This window comes from Asterias rubens, chromosome 19, assembly GCF_902459465.1.
Source record: "Asterias rubens chromosome 19, eAstRub1.3, whole genome shotgun sequence".
Lineage (NCBI taxonomy): Eukaryota > Metazoa > Echinodermata > Asteroidea > Forcipulatida > Asteriidae > Asterias > Asterias rubens.
Window position 1 is genome coordinate 4114966 of NC_047080.1, and position 23671 is coordinate 4138636.

Consider the following 23671-nt stretch of genomic DNA (forward strand, 5'->3'; position numbering starts at 1 on the left):
CACAGGGAACCAGCCACAAACATTTTGTGTTGGCTGTGGAACTCTTTCTGCTAAGCAAGATCTTCCTTTGCTAAGTGACTGTTCAAAACAGCTTTATATACATGTAATTGGGCCAAAGGACCTTTGTGTGTAAAGGGTGGTGCAAGTAAACTGCCATTAACTGTATGAAATGGACGACTTTATAGAAGTAGCAGTCTTTTCGGGTAAATCCACCCCTTTGAGAAGTGTACACATGGAAATATACTTCCTTGGAAATCTGCTGCCATCTAGTGTTCCAAAATCCCCTAATGTTACAAACTTCTTCTCAGTGTTCCATAAAATGCATTTAACTCTATAGAATTTAAAGGGAATGTACACGTTTGGTAATTGTCAAAGACCAGTCTTCTCACTTGGTGTATCCCATAACCATAAAATAACAAACCTGTGAAAATTTGAGCTCAATTGGTCATCGGAGTTGCAAGAAAAAGATGAAAGAAAAAACACCCTTGTTGGACGAAATTGTGTGCTTTCAGAAAAGAATAAGACTTCTAGCTAGAAGTCTTTTATTATTTTAGTGAGAAATTACCTCTTTCTCAAAAACTACGTTACTTCAGAGGGAGTCATTTCCCACAATGTTTTATACTATCAACAGCTCTCCAATGCTTGTTACCAAGTCAGTTTTTAAGTTAATATTTGTTTTGAGTAATAACCAAACGTGTAGCTTCCCTTTAAGTACATGTTTCCTTGGTGAACAGTTTGTGAAGACAACTGAAGGAAAGTTTCACCCTTGACTCTGTGAAGGAACAATGGGAAACTTGCACGACTGAGTTTCAGAAGGAAGGTAAACAACTGAGTTTGGAAACTGGAGAAGGAAAAGTTAACAACTCACATTCTGAGGGAAACTGACGATAAAAAATTGAACATCTGATTTTGCAAAAAGGGGGACAATTGAACAACCAAGTTTTGGAAGGAAACTGAAGGAAATGTTACCAACTGAGATTGTAATTATCGTTGATTTATCTTATTTGCCACTGACCTTTTTCTTCTTCTTGCGGAGAGTGACTTTGATTCCGTCCACTGAGATGGTCAGGATAACTTTCTTCTTTCTGATTGCCTTGGCTTTGAATTCATACTGTAGAAGAGATAAACAACAACAAAGTAGGGACAATTTAGTAAGATGTCATTCAAAGTTCACATCAATCTGTTCTGGTGATGTTGCAAATAAACATAAACGAAACAATAATTTACATGTAGGGAGAATTTGAAGATAAAATATTGTTAGATGGGTCATGATCTGGCAGTAGACGTTCTCATTGCTTCCAAAGTTACTTCATTGAAGTAACGGTGATGCTGTAAAGAAGAATGTAGGTTAAGTTGTAAATACACATGAACAAAAACAACAGATTAGGGAGAATTTGAAGTTAAACAGTTAAGACACGAGTTGTTCCCAATTACTTCTTTGCATTACGGTAATGATGATGTTTCAAAGACATACTGGGAAGTTGTAAATACAAATTTATTAGCAAAAAAACCTCAGCTTTAACAATGAATGGTGTTACTCCAAAACAAACATACATAGCCCTGTTAAGTTTGTTAAAGAAGAGATAATTTGGAAATGAAAACACTTTTGAAATGTTTCATACAAACTTTTTTTTTTTTTTTCTGAGAAAAACAAAAGATATTTTTTTTTTTCAAAAAAATGTCACAACACAGCATGCGCTAATGCATTTTTCTGAAACTTGAAAGTCAAATTTGGGCCACTGTGCACAGGGAAAACACTAATGGCAATTTGAGGGTTGGGAATATGAAATTCGGCCAAATGGAAATCTGAAGAAACTTGACAAAATATGTCACAAACACAGCATCCGCTAATACATTTTTCTGAATCTTGAAAGTCAAATCTGGGCCACTGTGCACATCGTAAACGCTAGTGGCAATTTGGAGGGTTGGGAATATAAGATTCAGCCAAATGGAGAAACTTGACAATTAAATGGAACAAAATGTCAAAGGGAGTTATTCCAGAGGTGAAAAAACTCAATAGTGCCGTTCGCTTTGCCTTTTAGAAGCACACATGTCAACCAGGCATACAAAGAGTGTGAGTAGATGATAGAGTGGTCACCATTTTAAAATCTAACGTGAGGCAATTTCATTAGACACATCATCTAAAGAACACTGGAGGTGTTGAGAGATGAAGGTTGACATCTTAGGGTCTTGAACCTCACTGGGGTCATGACACTTTGTGAATATGAGACCAGAGTTACCAAAAACGTCCAGAGAGGAACTAGACATAGGGTCATAAAACTGTATGGTATGAAATATTTGCTACTAAAGTTACTGCTCATGAGGAAAAAAGGTCTACCAGCCTATACACCATTTGATCTTCATGGGTGTGACTGGTGCCTTGGACACATTTTCATAAAGCTGTTTGGCAGAAAATGATGCTAAGCAAACAAATTCTGCTGAGCACATACGAACAGGGACTCAGTCACAAACAGTATACATTATGAAGGTGCGATAGAAAATTACTGCTCATGAGAAAAGGGTTAACAGCCAATACACCATTTAATCTTCATGAGTGTGACTGGTGCCTCGGACACAATTCAATAAAGTAGTTATAAATGATGCTTAAAACAATTTTACTTGGCAAAAATGAACAGGGAAGCAGTCACAAACAATAGGACATGTAGGATGAAGGTGTAGTATAATGTACAAGAACAAAGAGTCGGATCTGCACAAGTGCACAGTGGAAACAGTACTTTGATACTGTTGCAATTTCATCAAATTTATGAAGTCAACCACGTTTCAAAAAATTAATTAAACTCCACATATCAATTCAGAATTAACACCTAGATTGCAGAATATAACTTACTGTACCACCGACTTATCCAACAAAAATCAATGGAATGATTTCCGTTCAAATATTTTTTTTAAACAAACAAAATCACCAAAGGTGTGTTACTTTTTATCCACAAGCCTGTTTTCTCGGGATAAACAATTAAATCCATTCTCAGCTGCCCTCCAAAGTTTAACCAACCCATAGCAAATCAATCACAGCTTTCAGCTGTCAAAGTCAATTTTCCCAGATCAGCATAAAAAAAATCTGCTTGATTGGTTAGCAGGGTCTATTCATAACCCCTGGGCCCCCAAACACCTTGTTGCTCATGACCTTCAGTAAACCATAAATAGAGTCCGAGTGCTAGACTTAAGAGGAATGTTAATATACTTGCCATTCTGAAAGGAAAACACCAACACAAATATTTCACTTTAGAATATGTATTTATAATAAATAACTGATTCGGGAAAAGTCAACTGTGCGATTGTACAATTGGGACAAAGACAAACTTGGAAAGCCCTGGCATAAAATGCAACTGTGTGAATGCTGTTGTGCCGAGAAATTGGGAGATTTGTCCTCCATATATGGGAAATTAACGTGGGCTGAAGGAGGATGTTTCAAACGAGGGCGCTATCAGAAGTAGCTTGTACACAGGTTTAATAAACCAGAGTGTTCACCCACATCTCCATCACCACCGTTCTTCCAAAATCCTCTATTTAGTGATAAGCTGCCTGGTTCTACTGGTGATCACGTCCCGTCGATCCCAAAATACATTTACTAATAAAAGTGCGTAGTCAGGATACACGCGCCGTTTTGGCTGATGGGTGTGAAATTAAAACACATTCACAGACAGAGATTTGCAAAAGGCCCTTGCCCCGGCATCTCTGAAATAACTCTTCATCAGACTGAGATATGGACGTATTGAGAACAAGACCCGATTTTGCTTCTTCTTCTTCTTCTTTTTTCGCGGAATCCTGCGCTGACGGCAACAACAATCTACTAAAAAGGAGTTGGTGAAGATTCAGGCTTGCGCTGGGGTGTAAAGTAATTATTCTGATCGATGCATAGCATGCCAGTATACTTCTGGAAACTTCAGATAAGCTGTTAAAAAAATTACCGTGGGCAATTCTTGTATTTGTAGGATCTTGCACAAATTATGTTAGAGCCATTACATACATGTTGTATGCTGTCATGAAACTAGCTGCACATTACTTTGAATTTGGTCTGTGTTTATGACCATAAGTTTCCTATGTGTAAGGGGGTCTAGGGTTGAAGCCCATCCTACAGTTGTATATTAGATGGGAAAACAAATTCAGTACAAAATATCAGTGAAACATTCTTCTTCTTTTTTCATTTCAAATTATGATCTGTTTGAATCCAAGGCACACCCTGTGCAAAATTCACTCAAAGACACCTTACTGCATCGCAAATAAATTCAGATTTTATGCAATCTTCCTTAAGCAGGCCTCCTGCAGACCGAACACTCTGTGGGGAAATTTATCCGAATGTCGCCACTTCAGACCGGAATTAAATATTTCCAGAGGGATATCCATTTCTCGATCAACATTTCAGATTTTTTTTTGTTTTTTTCCCCTCTTTTTGTTTTCCTTCGCTGGATAGAAACTCCTGATGCTTCTCACATCATCGTACCCCCACCGAGGTAGAATCCATTCCTGTATGAGTCATCCCTCCTGAGGGATCCAAGCTTCTTATCCAAACAAAATCTCTCTTCACTCATCGACCTGTTGCAAATCCAACCCCCTCTTCAGGAGTTGTGGGGGGGGGGGTTCTTGGGGGGATGGCGCTGAATTTTGTCACACCATATACAGTTACATGTAAGGCAATTTGGCCAGAATTGGGATCAAATTCTGCTAATGAGCTTTCGGAATTTCATTGCACATGCAGCGAGTGTCACATTTCACCTGTGGTATGGATCGACCTAGTGGCTGCAACAAGTTCAGCATTTTGATGAAGACCCTTTAACCATGTCCGAGTTGGAGGGAGCTATACGGCTGCAGCTATTTCAAGGGCTACCTACATGTAATGCTCCATGCATGTTAACCTGGCGATCAACCAACAGCCAATGCAACTACCTGGGCACATTGCTGCGACTGGAACCCCACTCCTTTCTTCGTCTCCTGACGATGACTATAGCAAGCTAGTCGAAACGCTAACTGACTCCGCGGTATTGCAGTTAATTACGGTCCTATAAGCTAAAGTAGTAGTCCCACCAAACTCTCTGTACCTTCGCCCAGGTAGTAGTTAAAAAGCAGAATAGTTCTTTTCAGAACTGAGAAGTCTCCCGAACATCCAATAAATCTACTCCACGTTAGTAGAGTAAAGAAAGACAGTTCTCTAAGAACAAACTATACCTGGCAAGTACTACATATATACACAAATGATGTAACCGCAAACCAAATATATATTGATGTACATAGTAGTGAAAAGGAGACCAATGTCCTACCAATGGCACAGTTTCATGCTTCTGATTACAAATGGCTTAAGCAGAAAATATTGCTCAGCAAAATGCATGTTTCAGCCTGAAACCAGTCACAGACGGTGCGTGTGATATGGTGAGGATTAATCCTAACTCGAGTTAGGACGAGTAACCCGTCCTAACTTAGGATGGGTTCAATGCGTCCTACGCCTTCGGATAGGGAACTTTAACTCGTCCAAAGTCTTAAGATTAATCCTAAGTTAGGATGAGTTTGGTGAAATCGACAGCAGAACACTTATCATGGAAGAGTAGGTGTTTGGGGTTCACATAGCAAGCACCGTTTTCTTCAGGCTTGTCCTTAGTTTGACTGTTCCTTGCTCTATTGTTTGATTACCAGAACTATTATATTGGCCTATTACTAATAGGAGATTAACCCGAGTGTCAGACTACCATTGAGCAGCCTTTGTACAGACTGTGTGCATAATGACCAGACATTGATTCTCCTAATCTCAAAGGTTCAAAACAAACAAAGATGATGGTCACACCTCTCTTGTTTGTCTAGTTTATAAGGGAACTCATTACTCACAGCTATATTGCTTGTGATTAATCTGTCTGGAATGTCCTCATGTATCCAGTCATCCCAGGATGGTCAGATCATGGTCAGATAAAGTCCTGATCATCCCAAGTCCTTCAAAATTATCGAAGCTGAGGAGCTATAGGATTTTTAGAGGACTGCAGGGGTCGATTTCACAAAGAGTTAGGACTAGTCCTAACTTAGGACTAGTGTTAGGAGATACAAAAATTGTTGGCTAGTCTTAAGATAGGCTAAGTAACCCTTCCTAAACTCAAGATAAGACTAGTCTTAACTCTTTGTGAAACCACCCAAGCCGTCGATTTCACAAAACTCTTCCTAACTTAAGATCAATCTTATGACTTAGGACGAGTCCCAACCCTGCACTGTAGCATGCAGACCTAAAGATTACTCCTAAGTTAGGATGAGTTACTCGTCCTAACTCGAGATAAGACAAGTCCTAACTCTTTGTGAAATCGACGGCAGGTCTGTTAAGTAAGGGTCCTGAACAATGCATGTACAGTGAACATGTATCCCATGTATGGGTTGATTTTGCAATAGGAATCTTACACAACACGCATGGGTTGATTTTGGAGGATTCGGGGCAGTAGGGATCCTACAAAACCAGTTTACTTTATTGAGGCAGTGCACATCCTAACAAAAATGCATATGGGTTGATTTTGGAGAATTTATGCTGAAGGGATCCTACACAACACGTATTGGTTGATTTTAAAGGATTGAGGCAGTAGGGTTCCTACGCAACGCATTTGGGATAATACGTAGCTTGCTTTTTTGAATGCACGGGTTGATTTTGAAGGGTTGTACCGTAGGCAGAAGGAATCCTACATAACCAAACCAGTCTAAATCCTCACATTGATAAACCAACCACTAACTTCCAGAGATTGGGTAAACCTTATTCAATTAATATTTCCACAGGTTATTTTGAAGATGTGTTTAATTAAAGCTACACATAGCTGATGAAAACAAGTTCAGTCTTTCAAAAACCAATGAAATAATAGGCCTACAGCTTTAATTTGAACCTTTTAAACACACACAATGTTTGTACATTACACTCTAAAAATGTTCCAAAATGGTTCTTAAGAAGTTTAAAAAAACACCAGTTGAAAATTTGTAAGTACATAACTTCCGTTTATACTATTTTCTATCAAAATTGAACTCTACAAAATGTTTTCTGGACGAAGAAAGAAAAGACATAAACACATGTCACAAAAGAGCTGAAATGATCCAGAATTTGACTGCTCGGCACAATGAAGCTTTGAGAAGTTACACAAACACAGTTTGAAAAGTCGTAAGTACATAACTTTCCTTTTATACTTTTTCTATCACAGCTGAACTCGACAAAATGTTTTCTGGACAAAGAACGAAAAGACACATCAAAACCCAATGTCACAAAAGACTTGAAAATCATTCTGAATTTGAATGCCAAACACATTTTTCAGATTATGTCTGGTTGACTACACTTGTATCCATGCTGTTCATTTCTGCCGAACCATCCTTCAGGGCACAGGGGAACATACCACCACGCACACACACGATGAAATCTCCGACTTTTAAATCCCCAAGAATAACAGAACTTTACACGGTTCCATGCATAGCTAACGCACCATAACATATTTATGTTTTCAGTGGTATTCTCAGTGCGACCTTTGCAAAATAGAGCACACAATGCAAGTCAACAACGGCAGTATTTTATCAAAGGGTACTTCAAAGTCAATACTACATTTATAGATTGAGAATAAAACAAATTAATGGCTGCTCAAAGATGAATTGTGTGTATGTCATAACTGTGAACAGCTATAGTTTAGTGTTGTGACCGAGCACAAGTTCTGATGCTTAAATCATTAGAGTGTGGGTTCGAATCCCAGTCATGAGAAAACAACGCGAGTCAAAAACAGCAGTATTTTATCAATGAGTACCTCAAAGTCAATACAACATAGATTTAGAATAAAACAAATTGATGGCTTTCTAAATTTCATACCAAAGACTAGAATCACCATGACCATTTACCCTAGGGAGATGCTCTGTTAAACCCAAAGGGACCACATTTACCCGTCTCCCCTACAAGTAGTTACTGTGAAACTCTTATACATGTAGTGGTGTATTAATTTTTAATTTTTTTTTACCCATACACGGATGTGTGTTAGCGCTGTATACTCAGTACTTTCCCAAGTCCTGTGAAAAAAATATCACAGGCATATTACTCGGGTGGGATTCGAACCCACGACCCTTGCAATTCTAGAGCAGTGTCTTACCAACTAGACTACCGAGGTTGCTCGATAGCTAGAGGCGTGTCGAGTGGTGTGTCGAGACCGAGCTGGTTGAATCATGGATGTTTGGTTTGTTACTAGGCTTTCTACGCAAAAGGAGCACAGAAATTCAACCCTTGCTTGTTAGTGGAGAACGATGATCATAAGCGCAGAATTCGGCGGTAAGCAGAGCCATGAAATTAGGCACAGTGCCACTCAAACAAAGTCCTGCAGTAAATAATTTTATTTAAAACAATTATTATTAAAAAATAGAGTTTGATGGCACAGCCACTGAACCTTGAAGACAGTGTTCCCTTTAAAATAATCTCAGATCTCTTAATAATAATAATAATAATAATCCAAGCTTAGCCACAGAATTCCCTACTGACCCATCAGGTAGACCTATCATGATACTCTAATTTAATTATAAATAGAACAGCTTAGGAAGAGACTGACCACAATCAGTCAGCTTTTCAATCCTAAACCATTGTGTGTTCAGTGAACCACAAGTATTTATTACATGTTGTATCAACAGTGTTGATTATCTTTCTCTTGGGAAGGGGTGGGGGGGGGGGGGGGGGCGATATCCTACAGTTATATACCAATTTAAAAGAGGAAGCTCGTATAATAACAAGACAGTATACAAATAATTAAATGGCGCATAATGCAGGAGCCCATATGCGCAACACAAACATTGGACAAAATATACTGAAAGCAGTCGTTATATTCAGACATAACAATGGCCCAATGTCATACAGTAGCTGCTTAAAAGCAGAAAATTTTGCAAACACATTTTGTGCTTAGCAAGAATAAGCAGGATAACAGTCAGAAATGGTGCAGGTGATACGGTCATTTTGGCTGGTAAGCATAATTTTGTTAACATTCTGTACCTTGAGCAAAAAATAAAAGGATATTAAGCGGAGATGGAACATACATGTTTACATGTATGGTTATGTTTTTGGCTGGTATTGTTAATCTTATTCTGGTTAGCATAATTGTACTTAACTCTTTTTGTGCTTAAGCAGCTCTATGAATTAGAACGCATGTAGAACTATCAATGTACTTGGCCTACATGTAAAATTTGAGATCAGAATTGAATTTTTATCTCCAGCTCTGGATACTGTCTGCCCGGAACATCAATTCCGCCATCAATTTATCTTCCAATAATCAATTAAGATGGAATTACGACTGTTTGAGTAGCTGTTTTCCAAGACCAATTATGACCACAAATTGAATCTGCCGCACACCAAATGCATACGAAATCACGTGCAGTGTTTGTTAGAAGGAAAAAAAAGCCCTGCAGCGGTACACGTCGAGCGAACATCGCTGAATCTTGTGCAGCTGCAGTCAAGGAGGTGTCACGGTCTCTACACTGCTACCAGCAAAACCGTTTGGCGATGATTTTACACAACTACCCTGCAATTTATTTCCTCATCATTCCCGCAATAGTCGCCTCTTCACCCTCTGATGTCATTTTGACTTCATAAGGGTGCAAATGTAACACATTTCAAGTTTTTTCTGTCACTCATGTCCGCAGCCCCCCTCAGGGGGAACAAAACCTGTGCAATTTTTGTCGCTTTGGACACAGGAATCGATCAAAGACACTTCCTCAGGCCTTGTTCCTTGCGTCGAAGCGAGAAATCTAGGCTTGTTATTGCAAAATTATGTATGGGTTATTCTGCTTATTGCTGCCGATAAAAGAAGATTTGCTGTCGAGCGAACTTTATCAAACCAATCAGTAACGTCCTGTCAAATTTTAAAACCATCTTCAAAACTAAAATCCACTGCTTAAATTCAACTGTTTGGCAGTAGTTCTAATGAGAATATTTCTGGAATAATTTGTAATTATATAAAATTTATAAAAAAGCAAGTTCTCAGAATAAATAACAAAAAGTCACTTATGAATTTGTAAAAGAAAACTATAAGTACTTCATTTTTAAAACACAGTCTTTAAAATTGGCAGGTTCTTGGAGTAATACACCTTTGACTTACCACGGCTAAGACCTACATGTAGCAGTGGCCAAGACCTTTGTTTTGGTCCACTATCCCACCACCAAGACCCTTTCAGGTTTTAAAGACAGTGGACACTATTGGTAAATGTCAAAGACCAGTCTTCTCACTTGGTGTATCTCGATGCATAAAATAACAAACAGGTGAAAATTTGCGCTTGTTTGATCGTTGGAGTTGCGAGATAACTACAAAAGAAAAAAACACCCTTGTCACACTAAGTTGTGTGCTTTCAGATGCTTGATTTCGAGACCTAAAATTCTAAACTTGAGGTCTCGAAATCAAACTCATGGAAAATTACTTCTTTCTCGAAAAACTACGTCACTTCAGAGGGAGGCGTTTCTCACAGTGTATTATACCACCAACCTCTCCCCATTACTCATTACCAAGTGAGGTTTTATGCTGATAATTATTTTGAGTAATTACCAAATAGTGTCCACTGCCTTGAAACAGCTGCTTCAGACTTCATCACTTTTCTTTTTTCCCTTATAAGTAATTATGTATCACATAAGTATCTTTTAATGATATGAGGTGTTTGGGACAGGTAGAGTTGTTATCTGTCACCTTATCTCAGTCACAGCTAAAAACAAAAACAGGAAGTTCTCAAACCCCTACGGCAATTTTTAATGGTTTGACAGAAAAACAACAGCTTTGTCGTTTTTCTATAAAACTCCAACTCAAATTAATCCATTGTTTCATCCCAAACAAGCGTCATTATCAAACTCACGTGCGTAACTGATAAGACGGGAAGCCCCCAATTACAGAAATCCTTCCACATTTAATGATTTGAAATATTTTGAGCTAATTTGGGACTGAGACGACCTAGACAGCAAAAAAAAAAAAAATTCTTCTCAACGGACGTGAGTAATTATATGGTGCCTAGTATTACACGAACATAAAGGTAAACATGTATGACATTTGCAAAAGGACCTTGCATTATCATCAAGTTATTATTATTATCTGTTTCTAGTTATGAAACCAAGAATAAAAGGTAAAGAAAATAAAATTCTTTGTCCTGCAAATGTCTTCTATATCTACAGTACTGTGCCCTCCTGGTCCTCTACTATGTTTTGTACTAAGGATTCTTGAGACCGTCGCCAGGCCCCTCAGTTTTGAAAAAGTTTGATCGAAAAATCAGTAACATCCTGGGCAAGGGATTTATTTCAGAGTAAAAAGCATAACGTGTCGTGCTCATACATGTACATGAATGAAAACCACCCACTGATAAACCAAGAGGTCTATCTACAATACAAAACCCATCAACTTAATAATGTAAGACGCGGTTCCCCCCCCCCCCCCCCCCCCCCTATTCTACATCCCCTGCTCCGTGATAAACCTGCATCGTGAAGATGCATAGATACTGCCCTGGCCTCCTGAGTGCTTCTCAGGTATCTGGAACGATGGTCCAGGATGTTCAATTGCAATGAGATGATGTTTGCAAGGAGCAGTGAGTCATCGATGCCTAGGTAATGCAACTCTCCCTTTCTCCAAGATTCTCAGTTTTTTATTGACACTTATAAAAGTACAGCAAAGTATACATAGAGGAAAACGTAGATGTATACATACACCATCTTTGCGGGCAACTTGGCTTTTGGTTTTGAGCTGCATAATTTTTCAAACGTGCCAAGTAATTCACCGACCAATATGCTAAGAAATTTATTGAACTCCCAAAAGCTACAGCAATTAGCCACACGCTGCGTTTATATGCTCAAAATATAACCTCTTATGTTGGGTGACATTGCAGTGTGTGTGACCTTAGGTGTGGATTATCTGTAGGGGATATTCAGAACTAAGAATAGTACATTAATTGGTACGTGTTATCTAAGACCTCTCACCAAGATCATCAAAAACAGAAATCTACAATGGAGCTGAGTCTCATGTCTCTGTAATTACCAATACGCCTACTTTACACAAATCTGAATGCCAATGAAAAATCTTTATATTAGGAAAAATCCTAATAAATTAGAAACCTGGTAACCTTTAACCCTTGAGAGACCACACGCAGTCCAAAGTGGCCCCTACCAAAAATCCATATCGAACACTAACAGCTGCAAGATTTGACATTTGCCTTGACCTACTTCCAGACTTCCTTTCGACCATCAGAACATCAAAGTCAAGGTCATGTCCTTAACAGATTTTATTAAAGCGATGCATTTGTGGGAAGGTTGGGGGGGGGGGGTAAGCTGCTACAATGTTAAAAATATAAAACGAAAATTCATTCTTTCATAATGTTTGAGGTTGTACAGGACTTTATTTTGTTCTCTTTCTTGTGGGGGGGGGGGTCCACAAGACCACATAGCGTTTGCACCCGTGAGTGTTCACACAGAGTTCTTTTTAAATTTATAGGACCAGAATAAAAATGAGAAAAACTTCTAGTATACTCCTTAACATGTTTTTGTTTTAAAGAACTATCTCATTTGTCGTTATGGGTATTTATATTAAGGAGGCCCTCGCTCCATGTGTCTTCATTACATTAGATTTGAAATATATTTTATAAGACTCAGGAGTCATTAATATGAGCCTCGACATCAAAGTCAACATACGAACACAATTTGTTTCTGTTCAAGATATTTTAGTAGAAAACTTCTCTGGTCATGAGTTTACTAGCTGGCCTACTGCAGTCCATTGTAAACTGTAACTGGTTCACTCACGTCGCCCCAACGAAAAGACAAAGAAAGACCAGAATCTGCTACACCCCTGAAATACCCACTACCCCCCCCCCCCAACCTAGGGCTCTAAACTGGGACTAGGGATTATAAACTTTGTTCACACTCAACTCATATCCTGCCACTTTCCTTCTGAAAAGTCTTGCAGGTGATTCAAAAAGTCTATCCTCATTTGTCATGCTAACCACTTTGTGGCAGTCCAGGGACTTCCCTGAGGGGGGGACCACCTATTGACCACCGGTAACCCGATGAGGACAAAAATGTTCATGTGTGTACACCATGCTGAGCAATTGACCCACAAATTCCACCCCAGTTGTTTACACACAGGTTGTGATTTGTGGAGGTTGGAAGGAAAATTGTTATTTTTGGGGGTGTTTGGGGTACTATGATTCCAGGTTAAGTTGTGGCTGTTGCATTGTAATGTGGGCAGGTGATGAGTGTATATTTCGGTGTTGGTAAGTAGGGATATTGTTTGGGTGTTTTCTCTCTTGGGACGGAATAACATTCATTTGAAATGCCTCCTGTAGTATTAAAATAAAATAAAAAATGTGAACATTTGGATTATACTTATAGGAAAAGAAGAGAACAAGTCCGAAAAATAGAGCGGTTATATGTACATGTAATATTGTTTTACTAATGTACATCAGGAAAGTATTTTGTTATGAATCTGCTATTTCCTGCATAGTTTAAAGCCATTATACACTTTCGGTAAACAGTATTGTCCAAGTCCCACACTTCGTGTATCACAACTTATATGTAAAATAACGAAACCTGTGAAAATTTAGGCTCAATCGGTCATCAGATTCGGGAGAAAATAACGGGAAACCCCACCCTTGTGTCCGCACGTTTCGCCATGTCATGACATGTGTTTAAAATAAATCCGTAATTCTCGGTATCGAGAATTGATATTGTTTTAATGTTTTCTCAAAAAGTAAAGTATTTCGAGTAATAATATTTCAAGAGAAGTCTTTCACCATTACCTTCTGTAAACCCTGTAAGTTATTTGTAAATCTGTGAACTTTTTTTCCTTTCTTTTCTGTACCGAAAGTGTATAATTGCTTTGATAACAACAGCAACAAATATAAAAACAGTCTTGTACTTTTTCGTAATTATCACCATTGCCTGTCCAGTCTCGGGCACCTGCAAGTTGTTTTGTTTTTCCCTTCCGTGATCGCTTGTACTGGATGCACATGTAGTGCACCAATACGATCAACAATGTTAAATGTCACACTGAATTCCATTTGGATGAAATATTTTCCATTCATTCACACATCTCACATCCCAACACGTCCCCAGACGATTAGAGAAGAAGAAAAAAAAAGAGGCAAAAAAACCCCAAACATGTTTATCTGACGAGACATAATGAGAACGCATTATGAACTCCTCCTGTAAATGGATTTGCCAAATAAATTGAACGCTCAAATTTAAAGACGGGATATTTTGAGGACTGATGTCCATGTTCGCGTATGTGCTTGACGGCCGGGCATCAGGCAAATTTTCATCAAGGACCCTCTGTACTTACATGTAAGGCTGCGTGAAATGCAATTTCATGGTTAACATAGTGCTGAGTTTTATGTAATTGGACAAAATGAAATTATTATTAAAAAGTAGACGGGGGGGGGGGTGATATTAATTAAGGGAATCTGATCAAATCGAGCAAAAGGGGCTTATGGATTCATGCATCTTTCCAAAGAAGTGTTCTGATTAATGTATTTTTATTTGTGTATTAAAGGAAGGGTATACGTTTTGTAATTAATCCAAAAATTTAGGACCATGAATTTTACTTGGTAAAGAGCACTGCTTGAGAACACTTGATTGGCATATTTGTTTTGTTAACATAGACAAAAATATCGCTACATGAATTACTGAAGAAGAGATATCTGTATCAGACAAACATATGGGCCAGTCAATGTTGCAATGTTGCACTCGACTAACACAAAACTAGCATCGCACATCAAAGTGAGATCATGGCTGGTGTCTGGTCGACTTCACCTTTAATGCCATTTCACTATTTTCCAAGAACTGCCTGATTTTCATGAGGGGCGTCAGAATCAAAGCAACATCAACAAAGCGCAAACCCAATGACAACCACAAATGAAAATCATTCCATCTTCTCAAAAGAATGTCAAAGATCAAAGGTCACCAAAAACACCTGGCCAGAAGTGAGTGTACAGGCCTTACATTTCACAGAGTGACGGAGGCAACGGAGGCGATTGCCTCCATGCCCTTTGGTCATTGCCTTGGTGCCCTTGAAATGCTCCAGTAGAAGTTAACAATTTGCTCATTGGGTGCCCTTTACTAAAGAAGAAATGCCATGGTGCCCTTGCCCTTTCAAAAATTAAGCATACAGGGCTGAATGTAGGTCGTTTCCATTCCTGTCCTTCACCTTATTTGGCCACATATAACATGAGGATATTCCAATTTGTTGGCAGGTTTTTATGTCTCTACTTAGTCATGCTTCTAAATAGAGACAACTCTACTTGGAAAATCCTTGCAGTAAGCCGGGGATTTTACTGTTGCCAATGACTCCCCGTGCCTTCATGAAGGCTTTGGACTATGTGTTTGAAGGGGGGGGGGGGATGGTAGCAGAACGAGGTCAATGTGCTAAGAAGGTCTCTTACTTGTACCTTTACTCCAAGTACAAGAATAAACTCTGCAGGTGATCTGGGCCCAATGTCATAAAGCCTGTAGGCACAGAACACTTGCTAAGCACAGACAAGTATTGCTTAACAGAAATAGTTCACCAGCAGAAACTACATTAAGTTTATAATACCCCACTAAATTTTTGCTTACCAGAATCAAGTGCTGAGCAATATTTTCTGCTTAACAGCTTTATGAAAGTTATGCTTTGCTTATAGCCAAACTCTGCACCTGGGATCACAATTCTTCGCTTACAGGGCCCTGAATTTCTGTGCTAACTGTGTAAGTGAAGAATGCCTAGTAACGTGGAGTATGAACGTGCACAATAAAAAACTCCCTGCACCTTCCATGAGTGCTTACTAACTTTGCCATTCCAGCATTTCCAAGAACTGCCTGACTTGACATGGTGCATCACAGTCATAAATGTTTGAACGGTCTGTACAAAAGAATATCTCCAGCGCTCTGCCATCATTTTCCAATTCAATCCAAATTCGACAACAGCCAATTGTAATAATAATATTAACAACCATAATTACTAGTTGCTGCAATGGTCAGATTCACTCTCCAACATAATGAATCAGACTGTAGAAATTAACTAGTATTTCCAGCAAACTGCACGCTACAATCATTTTCCTTAGCCGCTCCAGGACTGTGGAACCATCTTCCCATCACAATACGCACCTCAATTTCACTGCCTATTTTCAAGAAAGCACTTAAAAAACATCTTTTTCCTTAGTGTCTGTTTATTGCTTTATTGTTCATTTGTTGTATTATCTGCATTGCTATTGTTCGTTTAAAGCGCTGTGGTCTAAATGAAATGGCGCTATATAAAAACCCATTGTATTGTATTGTATATATTGTATTGTACAATGTACACGACCACACAGACTTTACGTCAACACAGAAACTGTATACCTACACCGTAAATCATGTACATCACTAGTAGCGACAAATCTTCATAAAAAAACAATCTATATTTTTTGTATCAATATTTGCGTTGCCTCCCAGGGCCGAATTTGCAAGGGCTTGATTTGAATTGAAGATGAAGATTCTACCGGGGGTTGGAGGTTGGAATCCTTGAGAACGAAATTATATCCGTCCAAGATGGTGGCCGAGCTACGGAGGAGAGTATTTTGTGTATGTTATTTTCTGATGAGGAAAGGAATCCCTGTAACCCAAATCCATAGATCTGTTTTGACACATAGAGTTACATATAAGAACTAGAGGGCGCACGAGTGATGCTTCGTGCACAAACGCCACGGGACCGCAAGATGACAAGTGCGTCATTCTGCACGCGCGTTGAATATGAAATACACGTTTGAGGTTTTTTTCATTGAACGCTCACGCGATGCTGTTTCTTCAACTTACAAAACTTATTTTATGCATATGTTGAGATACACCAAGTAAGAAGACTGATCTTTGACAATTACCAATAGTGTACACTGTCTTTAAAAAACACTTCATGTGAATTGGATAACTTCTTAAATTAACAAAATAAACATAATTTTTATTTTTTTTAATGTGTCTGGGCAAAGGTACAGGGGGCAGCCCTCAGGTTGTGCCATTTGAGAGTGAGATATTAAGAAAGAGAGAGAAATAGAGTGGGGGATGGGAGAAGCAGACAGACAGTGATGCAACGATGCATGAAGTAAACCATCGATTTGGGTCTACAAGGAGAAGTGCTGACACTCTTGGGGGGAAAAAAGTGAAAAGAGTTCACAACAGAGCGTGCAGCCTCATAGTAAACAAAATTGCACTGTAAATTGCCCTGGTTTTTTTTCTTGTCTTTGTTTTGCTTTCATTAATGTTTGGTGTTTAACTTTTTTATGTGCAATGCCTTTATGCAACTTCTCGGATGTAGTGGTGTTTTGTAAATGCAGTAAGAAAACGGGTTTGGGGAACTTTCATCCGACGATGGTTTGATGGGAATTTAGTTTGAACAGCTTGCGAAGACTAACAATGTTTCCCAAACTAACCTATCCCAAAAAGTCTGGACAAGTTACTATTATAGATTTGGTTTGTAGAAACATGTGCCCCTGAAGACAATACAGAAAAAATCCCCTCAAAGCTCATACTTTTTCTGAACAGTATATTTTTCTAAAATTAATATTTCACCATAATAAAATTACTTTGCTAGCTTGTACTGGTATACCAGCAATTCAGAGTAAACAAAATTCATCTGAAATGCCACCAGTTTAAATACATTGTGTTTAATTGCTACTATTTTAAAATGCACGGCCAGGCAACTTTGATTTTGGATCAACAGCCCGAACCAGTTATGCGTAGCCCTCACCTTGCAGTGGCCGTCCTGCATGCCTTGAGATGTTAGGCAATATCTCATATTAAAAATATATTAATAAATGAATAAAATAACATCTCAATATAGGTACAAAAAGAAACAAGCGAAATTCCTCTCTGAAAACTACTTTTCCTTTTCTTAGTAGGCAAGTTATCATGGGTTGTTTTTATTTTAAACCGTTAAATTTGTTCAACAAATCACATTTTTGGTACTTACTACATGTTAAGTGTATACTACATGGAGGCCTGCCATGCATGAGCAGTCAAGTGTACCGGACTCAATTTTTGGTGTGCTTTCAGAGTGTTTGGTTCAGGTTTAGGTCATAGTTTTACTAAGCATGGCTAAAAACTATTTGAGCAAGAACTTGTACCCAGCTATGTACAAAATAGTCGGTCGTGTCATGGCCGAATGATCTGGTGCACAGGACTCAAGTTCTGGGTTGCCAGAGTGTGGGTTCCGGGTCGGTAATGGCACTTGAGACCTTGAGCAAGACACTTGACCAGAGTTGTTTTATCCTTGAACGGGACATTGGATTGTTGGGCATTCCAGTTGCCTTTTATTGTCTTTTCCCCTACTCTCACCTCTGTTGGCCCAGTTGGAATTGCATTGGTGTGGGTTCCCTACATAAGTGCAGTCTGCGTTTGCCCTTTCAAATCCCTTGCTTTTATATTTCGGTAGGGTTTGACATTTTGCACAACAGAGTAACAATCTAGTCAGGACTTGAAGTCTTTGCATGTTGGAGATAAATGTACAATCTAGTCAGATTTGCGGTAACACAACAATCATGCATCTATCAAAATAGACAAAACTAATTGAACAGTCCGCAATTTGTACTATTTCCATCATCAAAAGAACTTGACCTTTGAATCAAAATACGTTGATATAAAAATAAACCCACACATTGTTTGTATATTATAAAAATATATCCAAATAAAGTTTACCGTGCAATCATTTGTATTTGCTGACCTAATATTATGCACACACACACACAGCTCATAATCAACCACTTGTATAATTGAACAAACATTACATGTGTGTCCGGTCCTGTAATAACACAAAGGCCACGGCATCCATTGCCCCTGGTCTTGGTGCACTTTCAAAAGTTTCCCATAGACAATAAAGATTTTCAATTAAAGTGTCCTTCGCAAAATGAAAACTGCCTTGCTCTCTCAAAGATGAAATTCCATGCCTGTGTTTTAACATAAAACAATTCCAAGTGTGGATTTTTTTTATTTATTGCAGACTAGTGCATGTCTTATGATTGTTAATTATAAAGTGGACAAAATAAAAAATAAAACATTTAAGTGGTCGAAACATGTCAAGAAAATACATTAAGGATAGGTCAGGTCATCTTGTATTCCCCTTTTTGAGAGTACTTTGTGCATTCCATGGCATTTCGTGACCGGCAAGATACTGCATTGGACACATGAGAAAGTGAACCTCATACAGGTATACAAAATATATCCCAATGAGGGCCGGTTTAGTCAGTCGCGCGATGGTCGTACGATGGAAATCTTGCTGCGCGATCCTAAAAAAAACACAGTTTATAGTCTTTTTATGATCGTGTGTCAAGATTTTCATCGCCAGACCATCGCGATCATCGCACTACAAACTAAAACTCGGCCTCAAGAATTTCAGTCTAGCTATAGGTTGAAATGCAATCCAGCCACATTTTGCACTGCCAGGCAGTTCAGGGCTCATATTAATAATTATTTTGGGGAAATGTCGTCAGTTTCGCATAGCAAACAGATAATATCTCACAAAAGCCTTGAGGGCCAGGGATGGCATTTGGCGTGCATCGATGGATGATAGCAGTAATTTCCGGTAGTTTTATTTTTTGCCTCTCTCCCCAGTTTCTCAGATTTTCAGATGCCCCCCCCCCCCCCACCCTACAGACTGTCTGTCTTTGAGATAGCGGGCTTAATTGAAAGTGGCAGCCATGTGAAGGAAGCAGTAATGAAAGAAGCGTTATGACAAGTGCCTCCGAAAATGATAATCGCCGGGCATTATTTGCAAACGTTTAATCTTGTCTGTCACTTTCTTGCAGTCAGAATATGTCTTAAGCTGTGCAGAACGTTGGTAAGACAGAAAATACGAGCATTCACAGATTTGTCCTTTGTACACCAACATAGGTTGTGAAGCACACAATGGTAGCCATTTTCCAAAATTCAATTCTGCAAAGGCCCTAAAATTCTGCAAAGGCCCTAATAGCCAAAAATCTTTCGTACAACATTATTCTGGATGTGTGCCAAATTCCATTGGTTGTATCATAAAGGTACAGTAACCCCCCCCCCCCAAATATGTCCTCTACTCCACATGTATCTGCCCCCTTACATTTACTGTACATCTTACCATACCCATATGACTGCCTCAAAAACCCACCAGTGCGTTAATTGAAGACTAGACGATGGGAATGAATTCATTCTTCTTAAAATTAATGATGTACTACACCTTTGTAAGCATGCAAATGTAGGTAAATTGGAATCAATAACTGGCCTTGATCAATACCAATGTGCTCATGTTGAAACATGACGGAACTTAGCACAGCACACACGCCACATAAAAGGTGTATCGAGTCTGTTAATTATGTACACAAATGCAGTCTATAGAACTTGACACAACCTTGCTTTTAGGCTAGGACCATCAGGAGACCAGTGTATTCCGTTGAGTGAGCTGTTCATCTTAAATAACAGCTAAATTCAACTTAATTAAATTTCACGGTGAACAAAGACAAATTAACTCAAGCTGGGTTTGAATTTTGTTTTGACTTTGATCTTTTTTGAGTGATCGATCCATCACTGGAACATAAAGTCCAACAAATCAAGTTGTGCCAATTCATTTTAAAGAAACTGTTTGTTCAACAAAAATCTCAAAGACAATACAACATTTTGTAAAAACTCCAGCAAATCTGGAAAAATTTCATTTCTGCCTGACACAGCCAAGAGGCCAACAGATCTGAGACGACCATCTTGGCCGACCCAAAGAAAGATGCTGTGGGGCTTTCCTGTTCCATGGTCCACCTTTTCCGTGTACATAAACCACATGCCAATGAGTCACCACAATGTGAAAGTAACATTCATGTTGCAATTAACAGCAGATTTCACACTCTGTGCTCACACCTCTAAATAAGCAGCTGCCAGGATTATTTGCGTTATAATCTACGAGATCAGAATAAACTTGTTATTTTTAGCCTCTTGACAGCTGTTATCATTTTTAGTGGGCGTTCACGGTGAGATGGATGATGAAGGAAAACATAAGGATGAAAGATTTGTGTTTGTGTCACATTTCTGGCGGGGGTCGTTAATTACTTCAAGTTTTTTTTGCTGAATTAGTGTCTCTCACACGCAAATGAGTAAGGTGTTTCAACTAATTACTTCTATTTTAGAGTTTTTTCTTATAATTAAATTATGAAAAAGAATTATTCATTGCATATCTGAAAAAACAATGCATTTTTAAGCTACATGTATGTATGTAAAGTACAATGAAGTGTCTGTGTCTGTGCCTGTTTGTTGGTTTGTCAAATTTGCAACAAATTAGGTAATTTCTTAAGACAAAAAAGCTAGGAGTGAATGATCTACTATCATAAAAAAGAGGAGACTGTCGCAAGATAGCTCCATTGGTAAAGCACCGTCAGTCCATCATCCGACGGTACATGTAGATAGACAGATTGATAAAAGGTTTATTGACAATAGCCAATCACAGCATAAAACTGAATTGCCATTATGATACAATATTTTTAAAAAGCTTATTTTAGAGAACTTTCTGCAGAGTCAGTGCTTAGTTCCTTCGGAATATGTCAGCTTAACAAACAAAACTTTGTTCGCCTCGCCTCATTGTTTTGGATTGGCTGTGGCGAATGCAGTTCAAATTCTCAACCAATGTTTTAATTTTGAATACCTTCTTAGTGCGAAGATGCACCAGGGAATTGTAACTCAAAGCACAGTCAACCGGCCAGAGTAAAGACAATCTTCTTGATAGGTCTCGATCCCTCAAGATAGATCTAACCCAATTCCCTAAAAGTCTGCTGTTTGCCTCGAACAAACAGCCAGCGACCATACTTCGTATTTGAGGCACAGTTTTAAAAATTCCCACCAGGAGAATAACTCCTGTGTGGAATCCGCGAGTAGTTCCCCAACCCGGCATCCTTTCAGAAATCAAACCCAATTACACTTTAGCTGCCCCCGTCACCGCTTCTCAGTTGAGTTTTTTTTCTTTAATTAAGAAAAAAAAAAAAACTTACCCTTATTCTCCGCATGGCGGTAACAATTTCAATTCGACTGCTGGGTCGAGGGACATCAAGCGTGCCGATATACTGTGGAGACAAAAATTAAGAGAGCGAATTAATCAACGCTGTCTACCGACTCCGTAATTTGACCTCAATTTTCACCTTGGTTAGATCTGTGGGTCCAACGAAATTCAAGGGAGGCTTGCGCTGCAAGACAAGAATTTTTAAAACTCAAACACAGAAAAAGACTATTTAAAAACTTGACTTTAATAGCCACTGCTTTTAAATTTATCATTTGTTCAAACAAGGGAGACAAAACTTTATCCAAACAATAAGTTCACTAAACGTGTGTACCAAAGCACATTACGAGCAGGTACAACTTGTGTAATTTACTTGCTCCATGTTTGTGAAAATATTAAAAGGCAATTCTGTTCTCTTTACACACACAAAAAGGCAAATCCATTTTCTCTGCAGTACTGTATCTTTAAAAAGCCAATAAACTGAATGAGCGTTTGCTTTCTGCAAAACGTGTATTGCCTTAATCCAAACCTCATCTCCCTTTTTTCAATTTTGGTAAAAACTTCAACGAAGCAAATCTTTAAATCTTATCTAAACAAAACACCTAAGGAGTCATATAATCTCGAAAATTTCATCAGGTTTTATTAATTTTGTTTTTTTTTGTGGTCAAGAAAAACATGTAGGGGGAAAAAAACTGCTTTATGTTATCCAAATATTGAATTGCTTTTGTAAGGGCTGATTGCCGATGGGGAATATTTTCAACTCGACTCGGTAAACCAATGTGTATGGATCGAGACTTCAAAGCTAATGCAGTTAAGCGCCTGGCCAAGAAAGGGCTATTTGTCTTTCAGTCTATCCCAATCCAGACATGATCACATCAGAAGAAAAAAGTCAGAGTCACGATTTGAAATGTTTTTAGTTGTAAGACTTGTTTTGGTCTACATGTATGTCTTGTTTTGTTAAGAAAAACCAAAATGAGATTGAATTGAACACATCAATTATAAGACAAGAAACTCAATAACAAGGACTTACATGTGAGCAGTTTTTTGACTGGTAACCACTTACTTGTAAGCATGTGCCTTGTTCAGGCCTGTTTGCTAGTTTTTAAAAAGGCAAAGGGCACCGAGGCATTTTTCTCCTTGGTAAAGGGCACCCTATGAGAAAATTGTAAATTTCTACTGGAGCATTTCAAGGGCACCAAGGCCATGACCAGGGGCATATGAAGTATCAGGCTTGCTAGTGACTGGTTGCATTTTAAAAGCAGTTCTGTAAAATTTGGCACAGGTCTCTGCAAGCTGCATGCAAACTATTACCCTCTGTTTTGTGTGATGCCAACTCCACGTGTAAATGGTTTTTAAACAACATTTAACCTTTCTCTTCAGGAAATTCAAACACAATTGGGAGGAAGAAGTAATTTGTGTTTATCCCTGACAAAAATTTGAACCATCTGCCCCCCCACTTCTACACAGCATAGCTCCTCCCCTCCCCATCTCATTCCACATACATACATGTAGCACGACCAGAGTACCAGACAGTGCAATACAATACTGCAGCCTACGGCACTGCATCCACATCAGCGATGTAATGGCATTTTAATTTCTAATTAAAATTGATATACCCAGCGAAGGAACGAGCATCTGGTCACGTTTTTACCGATCGGGCCAGCAGGGAATTTCCCCCAAAGGCAGGACAAAATGGAAATAAGCAAATGAATAAAACAAATCAAGAT

General features: G+C 38.7%; 1 protein-coding gene across 3 annotated transcripts in view; it reads right to left on the minus strand.

Moving 5' to 3' along the window:
• The window catches only part of LOC117303170 (carboxyl-terminal PDZ ligand of neuronal nitric oxide synthase protein-like), a 60318-nt gene that overhangs the window by 13190 nt on the left and 23457 nt on the right, over positions 1–23671 (minus strand). For all 3 annotated transcript variants that reach the window (XM_033787295.1, XM_033787296.1, XM_033787294.1), the window contains 2 exons: positions 21940–22011; positions 1016–1111 (listed from right to left, as the gene is read on the minus strand). In XM_033787295.1, coding sequence (XP_033643186.1) covers positions 1016–1111; positions 21940–22011 — 168 coding nt within the window. The remainder of the gene's footprint in view (positions 1–1015; positions 1112–21939; positions 22012–23671) is intronic.